The sequence below is a fragment of the Microtus oregoni genome, unplaced genomic scaffold (genome assembly GCF_018167655.1).
Source record: "Microtus oregoni isolate MIOR12 unplaced genomic scaffold, Mior012 000013F_ref0000133, whole genome shotgun sequence".
NCBI classification, from domain to species: Eukaryota; Metazoa; Chordata; class Mammalia; order Rodentia; family Cricetidae; genus Microtus; species Microtus oregoni.
In genome coordinates this window covers 38350465-38367249 of record NW_024543072.1, presented here as the reverse complement: position 1 = coordinate 38367249, position 16785 = coordinate 38350465, and the positions used below count along the sequence as shown (strand labels likewise).

The 16785-nt window shown below is 38.2% G+C and overlaps 1 protein-coding gene across 4 annotated transcripts in view; it reads right to left on the bottom strand.

The window, feature by feature from the left end:
- Positions 1 to 16785, bottom strand: part of Rabgap1l (RAB GTPase activating protein 1 like) — a 615176-nt gene that overhangs the window by 219925 nt on the left and 378466 nt on the right. For all 4 annotated transcript variants that reach the window (XM_041662748.1, XM_041662750.1, XM_041662749.1 and 1 more), the window contains 2 exons: positions 13011 to 13136; positions 11607 to 11750 (listed from right to left, as the gene is read on the bottom strand). In XM_041662748.1, the coding sequence (XP_041518682.1) occupies positions 11607 to 11750; positions 13011 to 13136 (270 nt within the window). The remainder of the gene's footprint in view (positions 1 to 11606; positions 11751 to 13010; positions 13137 to 16785) is intronic.

Below are 16785 nucleotides of genomic sequence, written 5' to 3'. Positions count from 1 at the left end.
AACATGTGGGCCAGTAGAAAAGAAGAGAAGATCCATAATTAAATGGACATTTTTGACCATTTAATGTTATCTACAAAAGAGTCAAAAAATACACTAAAGAAAAAGTACCCCATTCAACAAATAGTACTGGTAATCTGGATAGCCACATACAAAAGAATGAAATTAGATCCATATCGCCTACATATCACACACAAAAACAAACAAAGATGGATCAAAAGCCTTAGTTTAAAACCTGCTATGAGAAAATAAATTAGGACAAAGGTAATGTTCTTAAACATTCTAAAACAGCTAAAGCAAGAACATTCTAAAAAGGATTCCAACAGTATAAGAAATGCTAAATATGGGATTATATTAAATCAAAATTTCTGCATAGGAAAGGGAAATATCAACATAGTGAAAACACAGCCCACAGAATGGGGGAAAATTTCTGTCAAATTTGGATATGGTAATAGTACCTAAAATATATAAACAACTGCAAGAATTAAATATGCATAAAACAAAAATGCTGATCAATAAATAATCAATAAATGGACAAATAAACTGAAGAGACCCTTCTTAAAAGAGAAAAAAAACAAATGGCCAATAAAGTTATAAAGCATATCCAATATCCTTACCTACCAGAGAAATGCAAATTTAAACTCCGTTAAGAGTCTACCTCACTACAGTCAGAATGGCCATCATTAATAAAATAAATGCTGGCAAGGATCTGCAGACAAAAAACAAAACACTTATTCACAGCTGGGAATGTAAAGTAGTGCTGACAGTATGGAAATCACTGGAAGTGTGCTGGCTGGGTCAGTCTGATACTGATAGAGCCCCCTGGCAAATGGAAACCTCAATTGAGGAATTGCCTCCATGAAAATGTCATGGGAATGTCAGCAATTGGCGCGTTTTCATGCAGGCAGTGCCATCCCTGGGGAAGTAGGGCTGGGCTGTATACCAAAGGAAGCTGAGCAAAACCCAGGGAGCAAGTCAGTATTCCTCTGCTCCTGCCTCTGCTCCTGCTTGAGTTCCTGACCTAACTTTTCTCAGTGATGGACTGTGATCAGGAAGTGTAAGCCCCGTAAAAAAGTTGCTTTTGGTCAAGGCGTTTATCATAGCAACAGAGAAGCAAATTTGGACAAGAGGCTTCCTACTCACCTAAACCTAAAACTTTCCTATGAATCAGTTCTACCACTATGAGGTACATCCTAAAAACTCTGAATAGTAGCATGGATACTTGCATATCCATGTTCACTGAGGCACTGTTCACAATAACCATGAAGTGTATCCCACCTAGAAGTCCATCAACAGATGAATGGATAATGAATATATATATATATATATATATATATATATATATATATATATATATTGAACTTTTATTCAGCCATAAGGAAAAATGAAACTTTTGGTAATATTAATAAATCTGGTAATTATTACATTTAGTGAGGTAACCCAGTCTCACAAAGAAAGGGTCCATGAGAGGGGAGAAAAGAATTTTTAAAGAAAAATAAAGGAGAATTTTAAAAAACCAATGAATTAAAATATAATAATGAAAAATTACTTTGTATGATAATTAAAAACAGAAAGCAGCTTCAGAATATAAGTTGAAGGTGAAAGAATGAAACATCTGGCTGGAGAGACGGCTCAGTGGTTAAGAGGACTGACTGCTCTTCCAAAGGACCCAGGTTCAATTCCCAGCACTCACATGATGGTTTAAAATCACCTGTAACTCCAGTCCTTGGGGATCTGATGCCCTCTTCTGGCCTCCACAAGTACCAGGCATATACATGTATATGGTGCAGGCAAAAACCCCAAACACAACAAATAAATAAATTAAAAAGAATGAAACATCTGGTGGTTTTATTAACTGCAATCATCTACTATGATCACAGATGACAAAGGACATGAAGGCTTTTAAATTTTGTTTGCATTTCTTTACTATAAAGTGATTTTCTTAGTATTAAACATTAGAAATTAAAGTGTCTTTATGATTAAATTTCACAAAAAAATGTGAATCCAGATTCCAGAAGACCCACAAACAGTGCCAGGCGTCATAGCTCAGGAGACAATTTCAGAACATCATCTATCCAGCAAATGACACTACAGCAATACTATCTACCAGAAGCAATAGAGAAATCCATTCAGAAGAACAGTTAAGCACACTAACCTCTGTACTGAAAATCACAAACTAATCTAGTATGAACACAGATAACCTCTTTAAGAAAACAGTATGAAGTGATGGTAAGTAATTTCAAGTTCATACTGAATAAAATACGAAAACCATTAATATATCATAGTCACTCTCCTCATTTCATGAAATACTATCCTTAACTCAGTGTATAACCTGGGAGAGCCTATGAAGACTTAGCAGAATTAATTATGAATATTAGCTGGTTTTAAAATTATAGAACTCAAACATCTGAATTTGGTTTCTTCTAAAAGAGTACTCTGTTTAAAAAGGGGTCAAAACCATTCAGGATAATCAGGAAAAGGCCATAAATGCCCAAGTTTTCTTTGTGCATATTATGATCATAATATACTGAAGAAGGTTTTAGCTTGTGTTCTCTCACTGGTTACATTTAAAATGGCATTTTTGTTGTTATTGTTTTGTTTTTCAAGACAAGTTTTCTCTGCCTAACAGTCCTGGCTACCCTGGAAAGCTTTGTTGACCAGTCTGGCCTCAAATGCACAAGATTTGTCTTCCTCTGCCTCCCAAATGCTGGGATTACAGGCATGTGCCACCATTGCCTGGATTTAAAATGGCATTTTATAGACCAATTTATGAGTAAAATGAAAAGGACAATGAATATATTATCAATTAGCATTAATAGTTGTTACATAATCAAGAGTAAAAAATCTTTTTCTGTAAATTTAGCAAAGCACTCAGATCTTCCTTATAAAAATACCTCAGGGCGCTCCTGGATACCATCCCCCCCTTGCTCCATTCATCCTGTTGGCCCTGGATCATTGGGCTACCAGGCGGCCCTGTTTAGTGGCTGAGGAATCCCATCAGGACGGGTGAGTGTGTGCTATCCAGGGGCGGACTGTCCCGGAAGAGAGCACAAACCCCCCTCCCCCAGCTCCTTCTGCAGGGCTGTCTTTCTTTCGCACGACCCAGCACCCCCAGCACCCCTCCCCAACCCTGCCCTGCTGTATGCTAGGACCAGTGCTCAAGTACAGTTTTAAGCTCCTAAACTAAGGCGACCCACCCAGAGCGGTGAGTGCCTGTCTACCGGGCAGGCCTCAGGGTCCCCTGTAAGGGAGCCGGGCACCTTCAGCTCTGGCGCCAGGCTTCCTGGGCGCTCCTGGATACCACCCCCCCCCCCCCCCCTTGCTCCATTCATCCTGTTGGCCCTGGATCATTGGGCTACTGGCGGCCATGTTAAGTTGCTGAGGAATCCCATCAGGACGGGAACGGTTCCTGCTTCTACACTGAAGAGATATACCCAGAGAGTCAATCACAGCAAAGACTGGACCAAGAGACCAGGCCTCTCCTGGCTCCATTTGAAGGAAGAGATGGGAAGGCGCCAATACAAGAATTCCTCCAACAACCTGAAAGGCAACATGACACCACCAGAAACCAGGGATCCCGAAATAAGAAGAATTGTACACCCTACTCCTGAAGAAATAGAAGAAATCGACTCAAAAGTGAACTACATGAAAATAATAGAGGACCTTAAACAGGAGGTGAAAAACTGCCATAAACAATTAGAGATTACAAACAAAAAGGTAGAGGAAATGAATAAATCGCTCAAAGACACGCAAGAAAAACAAGAGAAACAAGAAAAAGCAATCAAACAGGTTAGGGAAGCGGTTCAAGACATGAAGAATGAAATGGAAGCAATGAAGAAAGCACAAAACGAGGGAAGAATGGAGATGGAAAATCTGGGTAAACAAACAGGAACGACAGAGACAAGTACTAACAACAGATTACAAGAGATAGAAGAGAGAATATCAGACACTGAAGATACCATAGAGAAAATAAACACACTGATCAAAGAAAACAGCAAAACCAACAAATTCTCATCACAAAACATTCAGGAAATTTGGGACACAATAAAAAGACCAAACCTAAGAATAATTGGAGTGGAAGGAGAAGAAGTGCAGCTCAACGGTACAGAAAATATACTTAATAAAATTATAGAAGAAAACTTTCCCAACCTGAAGAAAGAGGTACCTATGAAGGTTCAAGAAGCATACAACACCAAATAGGCTGGATCAAAAAAAAACATCCCCTCGCCATATAATAATCAAAACACAAAATATACAGAATAAAGAAAGAATTATGAGCCGCAAAGGAAAAAGGCCAAGTTACTTATAAAGGTAAACCTATCAGACTTACACCTGACTTCTCTATGGAAACCATGAAAGCCACAAGGTCCTGGATAGATGCACTGCAAAAACTAAGAGATCATGGATGCAAGCCCAGACTACTATATCCAGCCAAGCTTTCGTTCACTATAAATGGAGAAAACAAAATTTTCCAGGATAAAAACAAATTTAAACAATACGTAGCCATAAATCCAGCCTTACAGAAAATTATACAAGGAAAATCACTAACCAAGGAGTCCAACAATGCCCACAATAACTCAGTCATCTAGAGACCTTTCACCAACACAACTCAAAGAAGGGAAACACACAAACCCTACTACTAAAAAAGTGACTGGAGTTAAGAACCACTGGTCATTAATATCACTTAATGTCAATGGGCTCAACTCACCTATAAAAAGGCACAGGCTAAGGGATTGGGTACGAAAACAGGATCCAACATTCTGCTGTCTACAAGAAACACACCTCAACCACAAAGACAGGCACCTACTCAGAGTAAAGGGCTGGGAAAAGGCTTATCAAGCAAATGGACCTAAGAAACAAGCAGGTGTGGCCATACTAATTTCTAACAAAGTTGACTTCAAACTTAAATCAATCAGAAGAGATGGAGAGGGACATTTTATACTCATAACAGGAACAATTCATCAGGATGAAGTCTCAATCCTGAATATCTATGCCCCGATTATAAAAGCGCCCACGTATGTAAAAGAAACATTACTAAAACTCAAGGCAGCCATCAAACTGCACACACTAATAGTAGGAGACTTCAACACTCCTCTCTCACCAATGGACAGGTCAATCAAACAGAAACCTAACAGAGAAATTAGAGAATTAATGGAGGTAATGAAGCAAATGGACTTAACAGACATCTATAGATTATTCCACCCAAAGAGGAAAGAATATACCTTCTTCTCTGCAGCTCATGGAACCTTCTCGAAAATTGACCACATACTCGGTAGCAAAGCTAACTTACACAGTTACAAAAAAATATTAGTAACCACCTGCGTCTTATCAGATCACCATGGATTAAAGTTAGAATTCAACAACAATGCTATCCCCAGAAAGCCTACAAACTCATGGAAACTGAACAGTCAACTACTGAACCATACCTGGATTAAGGAAGAAATAAAGAAAGAAATTAAAGTCTTCCTTGAATTCAATGAAAATAAAGAAACAACATACTCGAACTTATGGGACACTATGAAAGCAGTGCTAAGAGGAAAGTTCATCACACTAAGTGCCCCCTTAAAGAAAACAGAGAAAGCACATATTGAAGACTTAACAGCCCACCTGAAAGCTCTAGAAAAAAAAGAAGCAGACTCACCTAGGAGGAGTAGAAGATTGGAAATAATCAAACTGAGGGCTGAAATCAACAAAATAGAAACACAGAAAACAATCCAAAGAATCAATGAAACAAAAAGCTGGTTCCTGGAGAAAAATCAACAAGATTGACAAACCCCTATCCAAACTAATCAAACGGCAGAGAGAGAATACGCAAATTAAGATCAGAAATGAATAGGGGGACATAACCACAGACACAGAGGAAATTCAGAGAATCATCAGATCTTATTACAAAAGCCTGTATAACACAAAACTGGAAAATGTAAAAGAAATGGACACTTTTTCAGATAAATACCATATACCAAAGTTACACCAGGACCAGGTGAACAATCTAAACAGACCTGTTGGTCGCGAAGAATTAGAAGCTGTTATCAAAAACCTCCCTACCAAAAAAAGCCCAGGACCAGATGGTTTCAATGCGGAATTCTACCAGAACTTCCAAGAAGAGCTAATACCTATACTCCTTAATGTATTCCACAATATAGAAACAGAAGGGTCATTACCTAATTCCTTTTATGAAGCTACAGTTACTCTGATACCAAAACCACTCAAAGACTCAACCAGGAAAGAGAATTACAGGCCAATCTCACTCATGAACATCGACGCAAAAATCCTCAACAAAATACTGGCAAACCGAATCCAAGAACACATCCGAAATATTATCCATTATGATCAAGTAGGCTTCATTCCTGAGATGCAGGGCTGGTTCAACATACGAAAATCTATCAATGTAATCCAGCATATAAATAAACTGAAAGAAAATAACCATATGATCATCTCATTAGATGCTGAAAAAGCATTCGACAAAATTCAACATCCATTTATGTTAAAAGTCTTGGAGAGATTAGGGATACAAGGGTCATACCTAAATATAATAAAAGCTATATACAGCAAGCCGACAGCTAACATCAAATTAAACGGAGAGAAACTCAAAGCCATCCCGCTTAACTCAGGAACACGACAAGGATGTCCACTCTCGCCATACCTCTTCAATATAGTGCTTGAAGTTCTAGCAATAGCAATAAGACAACATAATGGGATCAAGGGGATTCGAATTGGAAAGGAAGAAGTTAAACTTTCGTTATTCGCAGATGATATGATAGTGTACTTAAGCGACCCCCAAAACTCCACCAAAGAACTTTTACAGCTGATAAACAGCTTTAGTAATGTGGCAGGATACAAGATCAACTCCAAAAAATCAGTCGCCCTCTTATACACAAAGGATAAGGAAGCAGAGAGGGAAATCAGAGAAACTTCACCATTCACGATAGCCACAAACAGCATAAAATATCTTGGGGTAAATCTAACCAAGGAAGTGAAAGATCTATTTGACAAGAACTTTAAGGCATTGAAGAAAGAAATTGAAGAGGATACCAAAAAATGGATGGATCTACCTTGCTCTTGGATTGGGAGGATCAACATAGTAAAAATGGCAATTCTACCTAAGGCAATTTATAGATTCAATGCAATCCCCATCAAGATCCCATCAAAATTCTTCACAGATCTGGAGAGGACAATAATCAACTTTATATGGAAAAACAAAAAACCCAGGATAGCCAAAACAATCCTATACAATAAAGGATCTTCTGGAGGCATTACCATCCCTGACTTCAAACTCTATTACAGAGCTACAGTAATGAAAACAGTGTGGTACTGGCATAAAAACAGAGAAGTCGACCAATGGAATCGTATAGAAGACCCGGATTTTAACCCACAAACCTATGAACACCTCATTTTTGATAAAGGAGCTAAAAGTATACAATGGAAGAAAGAAAGCATCTTCAACAAATGGTGCTGGCACAACTGGATGTCAACCTGTAGAAGAATGAAAATAGACCCACATCTTTCACCGTGCACAAAACTCAAGTCCAAATGGATTAAAGACCTCAATATCAGCCCGAACACACTGAACCTGATAGAAGAGAAAGTGGGAAATACCCTACAACAGATGGGCACAGGAGATCGCTTCCTATGTATAACCCCAGAAGCACAGACATTAAGAGCAACATTGAATAAATGGGACCTACTAAAACTGAGAAGCTTCTGGAAAGCAAAGAACACTGTCACTAAGACACAAAGGCAACCTACTGACTGGGAGAAGATCTTCACCAACCCCGCAACAGACAAAGGTCTGATCTCCAAAATATATAGAGAACTCAAGAAACTAGACTTTAAAATGCTAATTAACCCAATTAAAAAATGGGGCACTGATCTGAACAGAGAATTCTCAACAGAAGAAGTTCAAATGGCCAAAAGACACTTAAGGTCATGCTCAACTTCCTTAGCAATCAGGGAAATGCAAATCAAAACAACTTTGAGATATCATCTTACACCTGTGAGAATGGCTAAAGTCAAAAACACCAACGATAACCTTTGCTGGTTAGGCTGTGGAGAAAGGGGTACCCTCATCCATTGCTGGTGGGAATGCAATCTTGTGCAACCACTATGGAAGTCAGTGTTTCGGTTTCTCAGAAAATTCGGGATCAACCTACCCCTGGACCCAGCAATACCACTCCTGGGAATATACCCAAGAGATGCCCTATCATATGACAAAAGCATTTGTTCAACTATGTTCATAGCAGTATTATTTGTAATAGCCAGAACCTGGAAACAACCTAGATGCCCTTCAATGGAAGAATGGATGAAGAAAGTATGGAATATATACACGCTAGAGTACTACGCTGCGGTAAAAAACAATGACTTCTCGAATTTTGCATGCAAATGGATGGAAATAGAAAACACTATCCTGAGTGAGGTATCCCAGACCCAAAAAGATGAACATGGGATGTACTCACTCATAATTGGTTTCTAGCCATAAATAAGGGTCACGGAGTCTACAATAGGTGAATCTAAAGAAGCTAAGTAAGAAGGGGAACCCAAGGAAAAACATATAGTTATCCTCTTGGCTAAGGGAAGTAGACAAAATTGCCGGGGAGAAAATTGGGATCTTGGGGGTGGGGTGGGATGTGGGTAAGGGGAGATGGGGAGAGAAAAGTTAGAAGGGAAGGAGGTCGGGCCTTGGGAAAACAGGAGGATTGGGATAAAGGAAGGTTGGACAGGGGAGCACGGAACCACAATTCTTAGTTAAGGGAGCCACTTTAGGGTTGGCAAGAGACCTTACCCTAGAGGGGCTCCCAGGAGCCCATGGTGATGTCCCCAGTTAGTCCCTTGGGCAGCTGAGGATAGGCAAGCTGAAATGACCCTATCCTATAGCAATACTGACGAATATCTTGCATATCATCATAGAACCTTCATCGGGTGATGGATGGAGATAGAGACAGAGACCCACACAGGAGCACTGGACTGAGCTCCCAAGGTCCCAATGAGGAGCAGAAGGAGGGAGAACATGAGCAAAGAATTCGGGACCACGAGGGATGCACCCACCCACTGAGACAGTGGAGCTGATCTATTGAGAGCTCACCAAGACCAGCTGGACTGTGACTGAAAAAGCATGGGATAAAACCGGACTCTCTGAACATGGCGAACAATGAGGGCTGATGAGACGCAAAGGACAATGGCACGGGGGTTTGATCCTCCGTAATGTGATGGCTTTGTGGGAGCCTAGCCAGTTTGGATGTTCACCTTCCTAGATATGGACGGAGGTGGGAGGTCCTAGGTCTTACCACAGGGCAGAAAACCCTGACTGCTCTTTGGGCTGGAGAGTTAGGGGGAAAGGAGTGGGGGGAGGGGTGGGAGGAGGGGGAGGGAAATGGGAGGCTGGGAGGAGGTGGAAACTTGTTTTTTTTTCTCCTTTTCTCAATAAAAAAATAAAAAATAAATAAAAAAAAACCCACAGATGAATACTCTACAGAGACAAGGATATTTTCTTCTCTTTATGTGTAATTTACAATCTAATTTAAACAAATAATCACATACAAGTAAAATTAGAATTGTGGCTCTTTCAAACTGCAGATGTATAATGTCTCTGTTATTACAGAAAAGAAAAATATTTCTTCCTGGAAATACATGAAAGATATTGGCAGGAGTGCAAGCCTTAGATGAAAACAAAGGCTCATCATTGGTGAGAGTTAAAGATGAGCAAGAAGATTAAAGTGAGGAAAGCTGAGCCTACGATAATACAGGCAACAGAAATACAATGGAGGACACAGGGAACAAGAATTCTGAAAGCCTTCTACCACAGGGAGTGGGATGAGCTGTTTCAAAAGAATGGTACAAAACATAGGCCCAACCTTCTGAGTTCTAAGTTTCTGAGGCATATTTTATCGTCTTGACAACTCCAGCACTTTTGTTATCTTTCTTAATTTCATTTATAGCAGAAGGGTACATTAGAACACAAGATGAAAAATATAGTATTAATATTATTATCACATATGGATTTTCCTCAGTAGTAAGATTTGAAGCTATTTTCCTCATAAAAGTACAAATTTAATATGTTTCTTCCTTAGGTCTATAAAGTTGTGAAAAGGACATTCTGGCATGGCATCACTATCGGTTAAAAACCCATCCCATGCTGACCTAACACAAAGACATGGAAAGGACAATGGGTGGTGCTTCTGACCATCTCTAGTCACATCATCATTATTGGCATCTTTTCCATATTCACACCAGTTAATCAACTGGTCAAATGTCATGTTGTATTTCTCTATACTTGCTTTCTGTCCTAATAATAAAGGAGAAATAATGACTTAATGAAAAAAAAAATAAAAATACCTCAGAAACTATTCAAAACCTTCCTTGCCTACAAAATGCTTTCCAATTTCAGATGCTATGCAACTAATAACAAGGACCTTTGAGAACAAAAGTCCAGCAATGTTTGCATATAAAATGTTTCTCATTAGGCTGAGAAATAACACTTAGATTATACAAATACTATTTTTAAAGTCAAATTACTAATGTCTAGAATGATTAAAATAGGTAGTCTTACATTTATGTACAATTAAATGTCTAAAATGATTAAAATGTAGTCTTACATTTATGTACATTTATACTTACATTTAAATATATATTTTTCTTTTCATCAAGCAAGCTATCCTTCCCTCTTTTTAAGACAGAATCTCACTATGTAGCTCCGGCTGGCCTGTAACTCATAAAGATTCTACTGCCTCTGCCTCCTGAGTACTGGGATTAAAGGTGTGCACCATATGCCTGGCCCATCAAACTACCTTTCAAGATAATTGTCAGGCACTTTGACAGACAATACAATATTAGATGTGTATTGTAATAAATTATTTAAAAGGAAAAAGTGGGTATGGGGTTGAACATCAGTGGTAGAATATGTGCATGAATAAGGCAGGGTTCAACCCTCACACCACCACTCTGAAAGAAAACGAATATAGTGAACTAAGGGAACTGAAAAGAATAGAGTAAACAAAGACAAACACCAAAGGAATTTTTGAAAATGAATTCTTGACACTTTCTACTGTAATTCAGTGTCAGAACACTTGTTTGGAAAGCACAAAGCCAAAAGTTTGAATCCTACTATTGCAAGAAGGAAAGAGAAAGTGAAGAAGAAAAGGAAAAGAAGGAAGATTACATGGTCCAAAATTTGTATTAGTTTTCTCTCTTGGAGGAACCAAAAATATCATACACACAGAGGGAGCTAACAAATGAAGGAATTAATTACTGGGGGTGCGTGGGGGGCTCAATCATATTTCGTGATGTAATAATAGTGCATTAACAGTAAAAACCTCTGGCTCTAAATTCATTTATTTAACCTTTCTAAAAGTTACACTGCTGATATATTATTCACAGATATAGGCTTATTAGGAATATAATTACACAAATTCAACCATCTAATTTTATTTTGTGGGAATTACATAAGCCTTAATGTTTTTATTACTAACAAATAATAAAATTACATAATCTCTATTAAAAATTCAAATGAAATTTTGGTCTGTGAGTATGGGTTAAGAAGAAAAGTATGAGAAAAAAGAACTTGTTTTAAGTAGACTTTGCTAGTTTGCTACAAGTATGAAAGCTGGCCACTGTACCTCACACAGCAGTAGGTCAATGATGTGGAACACCATGCAGAGAGGAAACTTGGCAGTAAAAAGTGTGAGGAACCACTGGGATGCGTACATATGAGCTTCTAGGTTCAGATCACAAAAATGGTTGTACAGGTCTGGCAGTTGTTCCTAAAAGTCAAAATAAAAGAGTTAGGAGGACGATTGTTGAAGAAGCTTTATTTCTTCAACAACTGCAATTTCTATCAAGTCTCTGTTGTATCTGAATTGTATTCCAGCACTGATTTGTGGTTTGTCAGTGTACAGAAGTGATGACAGGAGATGGGAATTGAACAGATGACAGATGAGTGCAGACAGCAAAGACTTATAACAAAGATTATCCTTGCTAACACAAGTGTTCTTGCTTCCTGGGGAAATCTTGTTCTCTCAGAACACCTGCATTCTAATGAAAATTGTGACTCCAAGGTAAGACACAGGATTCACCTCCGACTTACCTAGAAACAAAATATATATTTACCTTATAAATCATCAAACAACATTATCTAAGGTATATAGTATGATTTTAAAATATTCTTGAACACTTGGAAAACTACAAAGCATAACCAGATACTAAAACCTATCTGTGGGTTGGAGAGATGGTTCAGCAGTTCAGAGCGCTTGCTGATTCTCCAGAAGACCTGAGTTTGGTTCCCTACACTCAAGTCAGGTAGCTACCATCTACCTGCAGCTTTAGCTCCAGATCTGCTGCCCTCTCTGGACACCCAAATACATTTGCATATGTATGTATGTATGTATGTATGTGTATATATATATTCATGTAAATAAAAAATAAAATATATCTTTAACAATCCAATCTTGATTATATGAAAAATGAAAAAGTAAAAGTATGCAAGAGTATAATAAAGATAACTAGCTCCTAACAAGCCCTTTAGGCTACCTTTACTCTTTCATTAATTAAACATGCAAATGCTTTTCAAAGGTCTGAGAGGCCAAGCACAAAGCATTTCCATAACTGAGAAACAGAAGCAAAGACACAGAAGAGATCATGTTCATTTTCTTCTTAAATAGCTCACACATAAACATATACACATACATGCACATGCACACACACACACTATTGTACAAAATTATTACTTCAAAAAGGACCCAAACACATCTACTTGATAGTTTAAATAAAGTATCTAAATGATTATTAGGCCCAACTAATTTTTCATTAATTAAATATAGTTATTTGACTTTTAAATCGTACAAGAAACACTGACTTTTCAGAAAAAGTAACTTTTACATCTGAAAAGTCAAAAGCATTAATAAAATAAATCTATTTACATTTTCAGTTGTATTCATTAAAGCTTCATAATTAATTATTGCTCATATTAGGGATTTTTGATAACAACAAACCTGTGGGTGACAGAATTTCCCGCTTTTCCTTACCTGCATTAGTTTCTCAAGTTGATAAAATTTGCAATGGAGATCTTCAAAATTGTTTTTATATAGATCTCGTAATCCATACTTATCCATGATTTTCACCAAGACACAGAATGCTTGCTCTTCTGGCATCTACAGGAAACACACATATGAAATATGAATGAATGCCATTTGTTCAGAATGTATGAAAAGGTCTTTCAAGTCCTTCACAGGAATGACTGAAAGTGTACTATATCATTAGTTTGACACATCTGCCCCTGGTCTCTGGAGAAAATTCTCCTAACTACTCAGTAATTCTGAGTCCTGCCACTGTTTCTGCATAAAAAAAAACTTTACATATTTTTTCTATAAAATAATTACGTTCTATTTACTTTCCCCTGTCCTACACAAAAGGTATATATATTACATACATGTATAACATAGCTTGCTTTTCTCCCATTAACAAATTAAAATTATTTCCCTATTGTTATATAAACAGTTGCATCTTTATTTTTATAATAGCTGTAGAGTGTTTCATTGTCTGAACATGCCAGAATTAATCTAATCAGCTTCCTATCAATGGATAATTGAGTTATTATTATTTTTTAACACGAATAATTTCAACAAGCAACTTTGTCTACATATCACCTTCGACACAGGGATGGACTGTGGTAAGGTATAGCCACAAAAAAAGGATTAGATTGACAAAGAATAAATGGATCTTTCTTTCTTTTTCTCTCTCTCTCTCTTTCTTTCTTTCTTTCGCAAGAGCTCATTATGTACTGCCTAATTCTACTAAGTTCTAGGGTTATAGTTGTTAGACCATCAATCTTTGGTCATGTTTTAAATTTTGATAGTGTAATGCTATCCTTTCAGAATCTTCTTGACGCTGCTATACTTCTTTCAGTACTTGTGGTAAACAAGGTCATCTGAAAAGGGATTATAGGTAAGACATTCCTAGAAATAATGTTTTATCTAGAGGTAGTCCAAACAGAATGCTCCAGCCTTCTGGAGTATGTAGATGTGGCAAAAGCTGGTATAGAAGTGATAAATGCAGATCAACAAGGGACATGTAAGGTAACCCTCTGACATCAGCAAATGACTTAGGGGGACTCTCCTAGGACCTCATATCAAATTTGGTTCAACAATTCCCTATCAGAAATTCATCTACAGAGAAATTAAAAAAACTAATGCCTACCCTGGGAATGAAGGTGCAACCAGTCATTCTCACAATAATAAAACCAGGTTCACAGTGGCTAGCATAGATGTCAAATGTCGGGCTTTTGTTCCAAGTTTGACAGCTTTTATGTGGTTTGAATTCTTCGTTTGGTTCTTTGGATGGTGTTTGAAAAAAACGAGAAAGGCATGTAGAATCAAGATAAGACCTAAAATCACATTATCTAATTTTAAAACAACTGATAATTTCAGAAATTCTGAAAATTTAGCAATTGGCTCTCAGGAGCTGATGGAAACTAGCTCCGGCAAAACTCAGACACAGACAATAAATGGGACCTCCTGAAACTGAAAAGTTTCTGTAAAGCAAAGGACACGGCCAACAACACAAAACAACAGTCTACAGCACGGGAAAAGATCTTCACTTAACCCCATATCAGACAGAGGTCTAATCTCCAAAATATACAAAGAACTCAAGAAATTAGTCATCAAAAGAACAAATAATCCAGCCGGACAGTGGTGGTGTATGCCTTTAATCCCAGCACTCAGGAGGGAGAGGCAGGCGGATCTCTGTGAGTTCAAGGCCAGCCTGGTCTACAAGAGCTAGTTCCAGGACAGGCTAGAAGGCTACAGAGAAACCCTGTCTAGACCTGGATGGAGTGGGGAGGACCTTGGACTTCCCACAGGGCAGGGAACCCTGACTGCTCTTTGGACTGTAGAGGGAGGGGGATGGGGGAGGGGGAGGGGGATGGGAGGAGGTGGAAATCTTTAATCAAAAATAAATAAAATTAAATTAAAAAAAAAACTAAAAAAAGGAGTATAAACCTAAGCAGAAAACTCTCAACAGAGAAATCTAAAATGGCTGAAAGACACTTAAGGAAATGTTCAACATCCTTAGTCATCAGAGAAATGTAAATCAAAACAACTCTGAGATTCCATCTTACACCTGTAAGAATGGCCAAGATCAAAAACACTGATGACAATTTATGCTGGAGAAGTTATGGGGTAAAGGGAACACTTCTGCATTGCTGGTGGGAATGCAAGCTGGTACAGCCCCTTTGGATGTCAGTGTGGCAATTTCTCAGAAAAATAGGAAACAACCTTCCTCAAGACCTAGTAATACCAATTTTGGGTATATATCCAAAGGATGTTCAATCATGCCATAGGACATGTGCTCAAAAAGTTCATAGCAGCATTGTTTGTCATAGCCAGAACCTGGAAACAACCTAAATGCCCCTCGACCGTAGAATGGATAAGGGAAATGTGGTACATTTACACAATGGAGTACTACACAGCCGAAAAAATAACGACATCTTGAATTTTGCAGGCAAATGGATGGAGCTAAAAAAAATCACATTGAGTGAGGTAACCCAGACCCAGAAAGACAATTATCACATGTACTTACTCATAAGTGCTTTTTAAACATAAAGCAAAGAAAACCAGCCCACAAATCACAATCCCAGAGAACTTCGGCAACAATGAGGACACTAAGAGAGACATACATGGATCTAATCTACATGGGGAGTAGCAAAAGACAAGATCTCCTGAGTAAATTGTGAGCATGGAGACTTTGGGGGAGGGTTGAAGGGGAGGATAGAGACAGGGAGGGGAGCAGAGAAAATGTATAGCTCAATAAAAATCAATTTAAAAAAGTTGGAGCCCTACTCTAAGTGCAGTGGGAAAACACAAGAGTTTTAAAGCAGAGATACTAACTTTTACTCACTGAGCAATTTCACTGCTCTCTGAGAAGTAAGTTACAAGAAGAGAAAGGTAGAAATGCACTGGTTAGGTAAAGACCTATCACTATATTTTATATGACACATTAATCTATAATAAACTACAGTCAGTCATGCTCCTCATGATTTCCAGAAATGCATGGTGAGTATAGGAAGAATGCCACAGAGATGCAGAGATGCAGAGAGCTGCAGGGTGCTTGCCCTTGTTAGCTTTTTGTTTTTGATTGACATAAGCTATAGTTGTGAAGAGAAACATTTAATAGACAAAAGGCCCAACATCTTGATTTGTAGACAAGACTGTGGGAGCATGTTCTTGATCAATGACTGAGAGGTGCCATTCTTAGGCAGGTGGTTCTTCGATGCATAAGAAAGGTAGCTAAAGCAGGGTGATATTTGTGCACACCTTTAATCCTAGCACTCAGGAGACAGAGGCTGGTGGATCTCTGTGAGTTTGAGGTCAGGGTGGTCTATAAATCAAGCTCCAGGAGAGCTATTGCTTCATGAGAAACCTTGTCTTGAAAAACTCCAAAGGGGACAAAAGAAAAAAGAAAAAAAGGAAAGGTAGTTAAATGTGAGTCAGAGGCGCAAACCAGTAAGCACTGTTCCTTCATCCTCTCTGCTCCAGTCCCTGCCTCCAATTCCTGCCCTTACTTTTCTGTAAGATGAAATTAACCTTTACCTCCAAAAATTGGTTTTGGTAGGTGTTTATCATAGCAATGTAAAGCAAATTAACACACTGCTTTTGCAGAGGACCCGAGTCAAATTCTCAGCACTCATATTAAGTTACTCATTAATAGTTGGCAACTCTAGATCCAACGGATATAGTCCCTTTTCTCGCTTCTAAAAGCACCTATACTCACATGCATATATACCACAACACAATCACTTAAATA